The following is a 12,078-nucleotide window of genomic DNA, read 5'->3' as shown; positions in this document are numbered from 1 at the left end:
ACATTACCCATTAAAGAGATACTAGGTGAGCCTTGGGGTGAGCATAGCAGTTCAGTACATGTTTAGCATGTGAGTTTGATTCCCATCACTGTAAATAGGAACAACAACAAAACAAAAGGTAATAGAAAAGAAGTAATGGTGATTCACATGTAATATTCAAAGATGTGTTAGGTTACCATCTGTTTGAAGAGGCTTTCCCATATGGGGCAATGTGAGCATTTGGGAGTGAAACATGAATGTATTGCTGTGTTATGTAAGTCTGTAATAAGTGACTGAGGAAGTTGGTAAGTGTCAATCAGGAAAGTTTTCCTAGAAATTAACACAGGGCATAGGTTATTGGCAAAAACTATTATAGATGAAGAACACAAAGGTAGGAAACTGTGATCCATATTTTGAGAACCATGAAGCTAATATTTCTGTAAGTGAAGACCTGGTAAGGTTGAATGAGAAGTAACTTGTGTGCCTTATTAGAGTAGGCTGTAGATCGTAAATAGAGGAGTCTACTTACAATTAAGCAGGTAAGAGGAAGATATGGAGGTTTCAGCTGGTTTAGAAAGATGAAAATTTGGGATTATGTTTTTAAGACTCTATGCTCTGTCCTGGAAACTAGTATGGGAATATAGGTAAGCAATACTAGGATAGTATGTGGCCAGTATGCCTCCAAAGAAAACCATAGATAGAGTGGAAGTGTTTTGGCATGTGGATAGGTGTGATATAGAGACTTGGGGAGTATCCAACAGGAGAGAATAGTGATTTGTTAGCACATGTACAAGATAACTTTAAAGGACAGTGATAATGAGTTATAGATACATTGAGGTGGTTTATATACAAGGGTAATATTCTGTGTAAAAAGAAATGTGTATTGGGAGAATTTTAAGAGATAAAATATTTTAAATTCAGTGCTTGGGAGTGATAGCTGAGCAAAGAGTGAAATTTGTCTTTAGGGACCAGTGAGACAGGACAGAGGGTAAAGGCTTGATGAGCCAAGCTTGCTCCTTAGGACCTACTTGGTGGAAAGAGAGAATTGACTACTACAAGGTGTCCTCTGACTTTCATATGTGTTCCCCCAAAATAATGTTTTTCTTTCCTTCCCTTTCCCCTTCCATTTCCCTTTCCTCCTCCCCCACCTCCTTCTTTTTTGGTGTTTTAAGACAAGGTCTTACTCTATAGCTCTGGCTGTTCTGAAACTTGCTATGTAGACCAGACTGGCCTTAAAATCACAGAGAATATGCCTCTGCCTCCTGAATTCTGGGACTAAAGGCATATGCACCATACCTAGCTTCATTTTTAATTTTAAAATTAGAAAAAATTGATTTTTTGTTTGTATTTTTGTGCATGTGCTGTACGTATATGTGTGTGGTGTGTGTGTATGTGTCTTGATGTGTGTTGTGCACATATGTATGTATATGAGCTCTGCATACATGTGTGTATGTCTGGTGTATTATGTGTTTTGTGTATATGGTGTACACATATATGTGTACTTTTCATATGTAGTGTGTATGTCTGGTATGTTGTATATATTTGTGGAAATTGTATGTGTGGTTTGTACATACTTGTGTATGTGTGTTGGGTGAATATGTGTGGTGCACATATGTTTGTGTTATATGTACGTGTGTGGTACATGCGTGTGAGTTTTGGAAGTACTTGCATTTGTGTGTGTACATACAGATGATGTTGGAAAGTGTTAAGTATCTTCCTCTTTTGATCTACAGCTTTTGACTTGAGACAGGATATTCTCACTGAAACATAAGCTCACTTTTTTGGCTAGGCTTTGACCAGTGAGTTCTGGAGATGAAATTTTGCAAAAATGTTCACTCTATCCAAAGCAATCTACAAGTTCAGTGCAATTCCTATAAAACACCAATGGCATTTTCTACAGAACTAGAATACGCTAAAATTTTATAGGGAATTCAAAACAAAAACTAGTCAGAGCATAATGTAGATTGTGTGGGGATTGTCATCATACTGTTTTGAAGTACAATTTTTCTTCTATTTTTGTTTTTTCAAGATTAAAGATTGAAGGTGTGTGTCACCATTGCCTAGCTTGAAGTTCATTTCTTCTATACCTTTTTTTTTTTTTTTAAGTCATGAAGGGTATCTTAGAGTGTCTATTACTGTGAAGAGATGCCATGGCCATGGCAACTCTTTTTTTTTTTTTTTTTTAAGTTTTTTCAAGACAGGGTTTCTCTGTGTAGCCCTGGAACTCACTCTATAGACCAGGCTGGCCTCAAACTCAGAAATCCACCTGCCTTTGCCTTTCAAGTGCTGGGATTAAAGGCGTGCGCCACCACTGCTCGGCTCATGGCAACTCTTAAAAAGGAAAGTAATTGGTGCTGGCTTAAACCTCTGGGTTTAGTCCATTATTGTCATGGCAGGAAGCATGGCAACACACAGATAGACATGGTGCTGGAGAAGTAGTTGAGAGTTCTGCATCTGGATCTGTAAGCAGCAGGAAGAGAGGAGAGTGAGCCATTGAGCCTGTCTTGAGCTTCTGGTACCTCAGAGCCCACCCCCAGTGACACACTTCCTCCAACAAGGCCACCCTATTCAACAAGGCCACACCTCTGTATGAGTCTGTGGAGGCCGTTTTCATTCAAGCCACCACAAAGGGATTTTATCAGATGCTTTTTTATATCTGTGGAAATGATTGTACTTTTTTTTTAGTCTTCACTTTGTTAATTTGATGTATTTTATTTACTAATTTTCATGCTGACTTATTCTTGCATCTGTAGAGTCTCACATGATCATGCTTTTGTATTTGACTTAGCAATTTGTTGAGAAGTTTTATATCTATATGTTCATAGGAATATCAGCTCATAGATTTTTTTGTGTTGTGTCTGGAGAGTTGACTTCCTTTTTATACTTTGGAACTGTTTGAAGAGAATTGACATTGGTTTTGTTGTTGTTTGGACAGGCAAGCTGGTACTGTGGTCTAGGCTTGCTTCGAACTTGAAATCTTATTGCCTTAGCCTCCCAAGTACTAGGTGTGTATATGATACATGGTTTGTCATTATTTTGTCTTTGAAAGTTTGGTAAAATTCATCAGTGCAACCATCTAGTGCTATTATTATTTTATTTTTTGGATAATCTGTGTTACTGATTCAGTCTTACTGCTTGTTCTTGGTAGCTTAAAGTTATATATATCTTCCTGGGTCTGTTTTGGTGAGGGTTGTATATACCCAGAAATCTGGTTCTAGGTTTTTATATTTATTGGCATAATATAAAATAGTAGTTTCTAGGAAGCTTTTGTATTTCTATGGTATCAGTTATAATTTATCTTTTTCATCTTTGGTTTTACTTGAATTTCTTCTTTTTTTCCCTTAACTCTTTTCATGGTAATATGGTGTTAATTTGATTATTTGTTTAAATTACTTCTAAAGGCTTTTCTTTTTTTCTTCCAATTCTTGGAGAAATTTGTATCTATGCATTGTAGACTGTAGGAGAGATGTGATTAGGACTGTAGTAGACTTGTGGTAAATCCTATCACTGCATTCCGATGGATACTTTGAGCAATTACAGCATTAGAGCAGTGGCAGTTCTATACAGGGATTTATGGTTTAGAAAGTGACTTCACATTAGGTTTTTTCATTTTCTGTCCACATATTCTTGGAATGATTGAATCAGGGATGTACCCTCTATGCTTTGTAATTGACAAATGGTGACTATTGTAGTTTAAATGAATGATGGCACTACAATAAAGGGTTTCTGAATCAGAAACTTGGATTAGCTTTATTATGAAGCACAGAATCTTTCTATAGGTGGCAGTTAGCAAAATAAAATATGTCACTACTATTGCTCAGCAGTAACTTGGAAAATAATCATTTGGTTACTTCTAGCTGCATGGTCCCTGTTTTTCAAATAAGGCTTCTGGGTTGTGGAAGTTGTGAGATAGGCACTGCTGACTGCTAAGAAAGGGCTGACATTGGCAGTTTCTACCCCATGAGGCTGCCACTTAAGTTACAAGAGAACAGGGTAGCCTGACATTTTAATTTTATAATTATTTTTATTATCAGCCATTTTATTTATCATTATTGATTGGACACATTTTATGTGTGAGAATGAAAGGAAATCAAGAGAAAGTAGAATAAGTGTTTGTACATTCAAATCAATGCTGCCTAAGTAGTTAAATTGGGAAGATGTGTATATGCTGTCATTGTTAAAAGTATACACTGGCCGGGTGGTGGTGGCACATGCCTTTAATCCCAGCACTTGGGAGGCAGAGGCAGGCGGATTTTTGAGTTTGAGGCCAGCCTGGTCTACAGAGCGAGTGAGTTCCAGGACAGCCAAGGCTACACAGAGAAACCCTGTCTCAAAAGAAACAAAAACAAAAACAAAACAAAAAAAGTATACACTGGAACTCAAAATACTAGCTTCAGAACTTTATTTGTACTTACATTAAAAAATGTATAGTTAACTTGAAAATATTGTGAAATACTAATGTGAATTCATCGACTCATTTAGTTTTGGAATTGCATAACAATGGTAGTTTTCAGAATATTTTTAACTTGTTATATATAGGTTTAGTAACAGAAGGGTTTAAATGACTAAGTTAGTTTGCTAGAAATTAATTATCTTTAAATTGATGGCCACTGTTTTCCTCCCCCACAGTCACCAGATAAGCAGCGAGCCCTAGAAGAAACCAAAGCCTACACCACTCAGTCCTTAGCAAGTGTTGCGTATCTGATAAACACTTTGGCCAACAATGTCCTACAGATGCTGGATATCCAGGCATCGCAGTTACGGAGGATGGAATCTTCAATCAACCATATTTCACAAGTGAGACCATGTTAAATTTGTTTGCCTATGAGCAGTACACAGCCTGTTGACTGCTTTTGTTATGTGCATGTATTTGGACAATATGAATTTATTGCATTGTTTATGCTTATTTTTGTAATGTTATCTTTTTAATTGAATTTTATTTATTGTTTTACTTATCCACTTTACATCCTGCTGTGATGTTATTATCTTTATAATTTAATAGAAAAATAAATTTTGATGGATTTTTATTAAAACTCAGTTGCCACAGTAACATAATCACTCCTGAAGTGAAAATTTATCTTGGTAGTTTATTTTATTTATTTATTTATTTATTTATTTATTTATTTATTTTTTGAGACAGGTTTTTTTTGTTTTTGTTTTTTGTTTTGTGTGTGTGTGTGTGTGTGTGTGTGTGTCACTCTGGCTGTCCTAGAACTCACTCTGTAGACCAGGCTTGTCTTGGACTCACAGAGATCTACCTGCCTCTATGTCCTGAGTGTTGGGATTAAAAAGAAGTACACCACCCAGGTATTTTTTTTTTTTTAATATTTTGACAGATTTTTTGAGTCTTTATTGCTTTAAAAATAATGACTCGATAGCTTGGTGGCTAATTTAATTTTTTTCTCCTATCAGTAGGCTTTTTAAACTCTCCTTTGGTGGTTTAGTCAGTGTTTTATTGCTGTGAAGAGAATAGCGTCTCATGGTGAGCACAGCAATTTTTTCTTTAAATTTTTTTTATTGGATATTTTATTTATTTACAGTACAGATGTCATCCCCTTTCCCCATTTCCCCTCCCTAGAACCCCCATCCTATACCCCCTCTTCCTTTATGCTTTTATACCATTTTGATTATATGCATGTAATAAGGTCAGTTCTAGGTTGAGGGTCTAGCAATACAATAGATGCAAATAATCGAGGAACAAGCAATACAATAAACACAAATAGTCAAAGAAAAGGGAAGACATTAAACCCAGTTATGTGAACACTCCCATGATCACTGTTTCTAAAGGCTTATCAGGATGACCAAAGTATCTGAGCCTACTTCCCTATCCTAGCCCAAGGTCATTTTCATGTCTGAAGTCTACTTCCTTGTTCTAGCCTAAAATTTAGATTCCTGTCTGAAATTACTTCTTTGTTCTGGCCTAATATTTAGATTCCTGCCTGAGATTACTTCTTTGTTGTAGCCTATGATTTAGATTCCTACCAGAAATTACTTCTTTGTTCTAGTCTAGTGTCAGATTCCTGCTTGAAGCCTACTTTCTTGTCCTTGGCCAATGTCATATTCCTGCCAAGCAGCACCTTTCCTTGTCCTTGGCTCATGCCAGCTTCTTGCCAAGCAGCCCCAAAGGCTCTCCACCTCTCCCTCTTTTTTACTTTGTTAGCAAGACAGCCTGTCTTAGGTCGTTCTGACAAGAATGCCTTCCTTACCCATCATGGAATATTCATTATCAAGGGCAATGCACTTCTGTCTTAGGTTGGTAAGGCTCTGTGCAGAATCTTACCCGTCCTTGGCTTACCAGCCTGTTAATTTAATAACTGTGTCTGGGGGTCCATTTTCAGTTTTAAGCCATGTACTTTGGCTGCCAACATGTTGATGTTATTAAAGATAAGCTTTAACACAATGGACAGGAATAAAAGTATTCCCAGGACAAGAAGGGCTAGCCTGATCAAGCTATATATGCCATTCCTGAGGTTTGTCCAAAATGGAAATACTGAGCTCAGACCATGGATAATTTTATCAGCATTATCTGCAGCATCAAAAGTCAACAGAGCAGCATTCTTTAAATTCATAGTCTCATTCTCATTATGCAAAGTTAACATACCCAGAGAGGTATTAGGATTATACCAAATATCCTACAGGTGTCTTTAAACTTTTTTCTAATTATAATGACAATGATTGTGAATTTCAAAAGTAACACTACTCCAATGATATTTGTCATGACACTTGGGATGGCTCCTAACTCTTGAACCCTGAACCTCCTTCAGATAATTTGAATGGATTATAGAGCATCATTCGCTGTTCCAGATACTTACATGAATCCTTTTGTATACCCAATACATTAGTAACATTTTTTTTTGCTAGATGGTTAACAAAAATACTTGTCTTAACTCCTTGTGACAATGCTATTGCAGAAGCAGTGGTGCTAGCAATTAATGGAATTAAGGCTGTTATACCAGCAATAATCAAGCCTGCTACCCTCTTGCTTAAAGCCCAACTCACTTCTTCCAGCACTTTCAAGCTTTTTTCCAAGAATCAAGGTTTTCTAATACTCAGGGCAATGAGACAAAAACCAGAACAGACATGCCAGGTTTCAACACACTAACATAATTGGAAATTATACAGTCAATGCAACTTACAATAAATGCTGTAGAAGAGACAAAACCAATTTTAGCTTGACAATTAAAAGAGTCTTAAAACATGCACTAACCCTTGTTTGAAATCCAGATCCTGTCCCAACATTATCTCTTGCTATCTTAACATCACAGCAAGTTACAGCTAGCTTCCAAATATGTTCCTGACAAAGTCCAGATCCAGTCTTCCAAAAGTAGACTGTTATTTCCCATATTGGATTGATTTCTAGACCAGTACATGATTGAGTCCTAATAGCTGGCACCTTTAAGAAGAATACAAGAGACATAATTTCTCTTTTCAATTCTCTATCCCATAAGGTCTAAAAACTTGAGGCAAAGTGGCTTGTCCCATCTGGGATATAGTCAAGCAAAGGTGGGTCAGGAATATATGTCCAGTACAGCTCCCCAGTCACCCTTGTCAGGGCACTCAGCAAGCTCACAGGTTGGCATCATTCTTTGTCTCAGCAACAGTATGTCTCACCAATCTTTTTAAAGTTCCATGGGCCTTTTCCACAATACCTTGTCCTTGAGGATTATATGAAATCCCCGTAATAAATTGTTGACAAAAAGTCTCGACTGGTCAACTACAATTGCCAGACCCATTATCTGTTTTTTTTTTTTTTTAAATTGGGTATTTTATTTATTTACCTTTCAATGTTATCTTTTCTCCCATTCCCTCCAAAACCCCTTACCCCATCCCCCCTCCTCCTATTACTATGAGAATGTGCTCCCACCTTCCTTTCCTTCCTGCCTCCCTGCTCTCGAATTCCCCAACACTAGGGAATCCAAACTTTCAGGTACCAAGGCCGTCCACTTCCACTGATGCCTGGCAAGGCCACCCTCAACTACCTATACAGGTGGAGCCATGAGTCCTTCCCTTTGTGTTCTTGGGCTGGAGATTTTAGAGTGGCTACCCCAGCTTGTTTCTTAGGACCATTTGCTTGAAAAATTGTTTTCCAGCCTTTTACTCTAAGGTAGAGTCTGTCTTTGTCACTGAGGTGGGTTTCCTGTATGCAGCAAAATGCTGGATTCTGTTTATGTATCCAGTCCATTAGCCTATGTCTTTTAATTGGGGAATTGAGCCCATTGATGTTAAGAGATATTAAGCAACAGTGATTGTTTTTTTCTGTTATTTTTGTTATTAGAGGTGGAATTATCTTTGTGTGGCTATCTTCTTTTGGATTTGTTGGAAGAGGATTACTTTCTTGCTCTTTCTAGGGTATAATTTCCCTCCTTGTATTGGAGCTTTCCTGCTATTATCCTTTGTAGTGCTGGGTTTGTGGAAAGATATTGTGTAAATTTGGTTTTGTCATGGCATATCTTGGTTTCTCCATCAATGGTAATTGAGAGTTTTGCAGGGTATAGTAGCCTGGGCTGGCATTTGTAATGTCTTAGGGTCTGTATGACATCTGTCCAGCATCTTCTAGCTTTTATAGTATTTGGTGAGTAATCTGGTATAATTCTGATTGGTCTGCCTTTATATGTTACTTGGCCTTTTTCCCTCACTGCATTTAATAGAGCACAGCAATTCTTATAAAGGGAAGCATTTGATTGGAGCTGGCTTGCAGTCCAGAGTTTTAGTCCATTATCACCTTGGTGGGAAGTATGGTGGCAGACAGTCAGACATAGTGCTTGAGAGTAGCTATGAGCTCTATATCCAGATCTACAGGCAGCAGGCAGAAAGTCCTCTGGTCCTGGCTTGAACATTTTGAAACCCTGAAGCCCACCCCCGTGACACACTTCTCCCACAAGACCACATCTTCTAATCACTGTAAAGCAGCACCAATCTCTAATGACCAAACATTCAAATATATGCGCCTGTGAGAGCTATTTTTATTCAAACCACCACAGTGATATTGGAATTGAACTTGGAGCCTTATGTATGCTGGCCAACCACTTTTACTGAACTCCCACTTAGCCCAGGTTTTATGTTTACTAGAATGGTACCTACCAGCCATACTTGCAACGTGGGAAAGTTTAGGAGACTAGCAAACCTTATAAAAGTATCTTTATATGAGACTTTAAAATAAGTGTTAAATAAGGAGAACAAGAAAGGGCAGTATTAGGGGATAAGGAAGGATAGGATGCACATAGAGGAATATGAGTCCTATGTCTGTAAAAATCTGTAAAGTTAATTGTTTTTCAAGCTTTAACTTTGGTGTTTCTTTGTGTGTGTGTGTGTGTGTGTGTGTGTGTATGTTGGATAAGTATATAAAAATGTCACTAAGAGTGCAAGTGTAAAATTCAAAGCAAACTTCATGGCCTCAGCATGACTCTTCTAACTGTGCAGATGTCCATTGAATTGTATACACTTTGGGTCTGGCTAATGTCACTGCAAGTTTCAATATGCAAGGTCTTTACGATGAAGTTTGAACTTGTTATATAAAACAAAAGCCATCTTTATGAAGATACAGAGAGGAAATGGAAAAACAAGATTTTTACTATTGCTTAAGCTTTTTCACTTTTCCCTCTTCCCTTGTAGTCCACATTCTCATAGTTTGTAGGGCTGGAGAAACGGCTCAGAGATTAAGTGTACTTGCTGCTCTTATAGAGAGGTCTTGAGTTCAATTCCCAGGAACCACATGATGGTTCTCAACTATCTGTAATGGTATCTAATGCCCTCTTCTGGTGTGCATGAAGACAGCTATTAGTGTGCTCATATACATAAATAAATCTTTAAAAATATATAGTTGTGATCACAATAGGTGTAGAATTTGAGATTTTGCTATGTTAGCATTGGAACACATATTTCAATCTATAGAAGAATCTATAAAATCTATAGTTAAGAATCTATAGATGTTGTCAATGGTATCTCTTGGTATAGCTTTCATAATCACCAGCATTAAAACATACTGTCATGTTTTTAGAATCTATATAAATTCTCAGTGACTTCCTGTTGGTATGTGTGTGTGTGGTATGTGTGTCTTGATGTCTTTCATAATCATTTTTGTATTTTAAGTCCATTTAAAGTAATCTTGTTCCTGGAGCACTGGTAAATACCTGTAGTGTGGTCCCAAGAGGACAAGACGAGAAGATTATGCATTCAGAGCTGGTCTGTGCTGCATAGCAAGACTTTTACCTTTTTTTTTTTTTTTTTTTAAAGCCATGTTGGGAAGCTAATTTAATTGCAAAATGCAGTTTTAAAAACATTAAAATGACTGGTTGATGTTGGATGTCTTCCTCAGTAGTTCCCCAACCTTAATTTTTTTTTTTTTTTTTTTAAAGCACATTCACACTGATCTTGAGCTCACAGGCTAGACTGGCTGGTCAGCAAGTGGCAGAGATCTCCCTGTGTCTGCTCCCCAATGCTGTGATTGCAGGAATGCACTGCCACACTTGGCTGCTATTTGGGGCTCATGATCTTTGTGCTTGTACAGCTCAAGCAATACTTCAACTGAGTCACCTGCCAGCCCTGCTGCTTTTACATATTACATTGACATTCAGTAAGGCTGCTAGGAATAAGCTATCCTGATGGAATGAGTGGAAAGGAGGAGAGAAGTTGAAAGAGGTTAGTAGGTCAGAATTGGTAGACCTCAGAGTTGTGAGTGCATCGAACTGTTTTAATTTTGTGTTGTGTTTCTAGAGCTCAGTACCTATAGAGCAAAGACTGTAACTGTACAGTAGATCTGGTGTTTGTCAGAGTGCACATTAGTGTGTTGTGTGAGTTGGAGAGATGGATTGACAAAGGAAATGTAGGATGCAAGAGCAGCCCCAAAACTTAAAACATTGTAGAACTTGCTTCAATAATTAAATTTTTAAAATATATGAACACATAACACAGGTGTGTGTGTGGATGTGTAGGCTCAAGGTTACAATCACTTTCTGAGAGCCTTTTTAAAAATATTTATTATGTACTTTATGTACATGAGTGGCTCTTGTTTTCATGAAGATAGAAGAGGGTATCAGATCCCATTACAAATGGTTGTGCGCCACCATGCCACCATGTAGTTGCTGGGATTTGAACTCAAGACCTCTGGAAGAGCAGCTAGTGCTCTTAACCGCTAAGCCATCTCTTGAGACCTGTACTTTTTGTTTGTTTGTATGTTTGTTTTTGCTTTTTTTTTTTAAGACAGGATCTCTTATGAATCTAGAGTGCACTCATTTGGCCAGATGGTCTGGCCAGTGAGCCCCAGAGATCCTCTTGTTTGGTCTTCCCAGCTCCGAGGTTCCAAGTGTTCACTACTGTGCTTGACTTTTACAAAGGTCCCAGGAACCTGAACTCAAGTCCTCTTCTTTTATAGCAAGCATTTTACCACTGAGTCATCAAATAGCTCCTAAAATTTCTCAGAGTTATGTTTAAAACAACCAGTTTACTATAAAAGTTACTTGGTGATCTCTAGACTGGGGGAATATTATTTTGTGACAAGGATTGAGCCTAAGGCATCCTACATTCTGAGTCTGTACTCTAGCACTGAGTTGTCTCCTGTCCCTAAAAACCTCTTCTGTAATATAAAAAAATGTTTTGTGTTTAGAAAGCAAATACTTAGTAAATATTCCAAAACAACAATGGTAGACTTTATGCCAGGTATGTGGTAAATATTTTAGGTTTTGAGGGTCACAAAACCTAATATCATTGTACTATTTTTAATTTTTATTTTATTTTTATATTTTTTATTTTTTTTAAAGGTTTATATATTTATTATGTATTCTCCTTGAATGTATGCCTGCACACCAGAAGAGGGCACCAGATCTCATTATAGATGGTTGTGAGCTACCATGTGGTTGCTAAGAATTGAACTCAGGATCTCTGGAAGAGCAGCCAGTGCTCTTAACCTTTGAACAATTTCTCTAGCTCTGTATTATTTTTTTAAACATGTGTCATTTTTAAAAATTTGTGTTTAAAGGACAAGGTCTTACTGGGTGTACTGGCTGGCTTTGTGTGTCAGCTTGACACAAGCTGGAATTATCAAGAGAAAGGCGCCTCAGTTGAGGAAATGCCTCCGTGAGATCCAGCTGTAAGGCATTTTCT

General features: G+C 37.5%; 1 protein-coding gene across 40 annotated transcripts in view; it reads left to right on the top strand.

The window, feature by feature from the left end:
* Abi2 (abl interactor 2) overlaps positions 1 to 12,078 on the top strand; it is a 74,085-nt gene that overhangs the window by 18,211 nt on the left and 43,796 nt on the right. For all 40 annotated transcript variants that reach the window (XM_034497102.1, XM_034497108.2, XM_034497106.2 and 37 more), the window contains exon 2: positions 4,609 to 4,776. In XM_034497102.1, coding sequence (XP_034352993.1) covers positions 4,609 to 4,776 — 168 coding nt within the window. The remainder of the gene's footprint in view (positions 1 to 4,608; positions 4,777 to 12,078) is intronic.

This window comes from Arvicanthis niloticus, chromosome 3 (genome assembly GCF_011762505.2).
Source record: "Arvicanthis niloticus isolate mArvNil1 chromosome 3, mArvNil1.pat.X, whole genome shotgun sequence".
In the NCBI taxonomy this organism is placed as follows: Eukaryota; Metazoa; Chordata; class Mammalia; order Rodentia; family Muridae; genus Arvicanthis; species Arvicanthis niloticus.
This window is presented reverse-complemented; position numbering and strand designations above follow the sequence as displayed.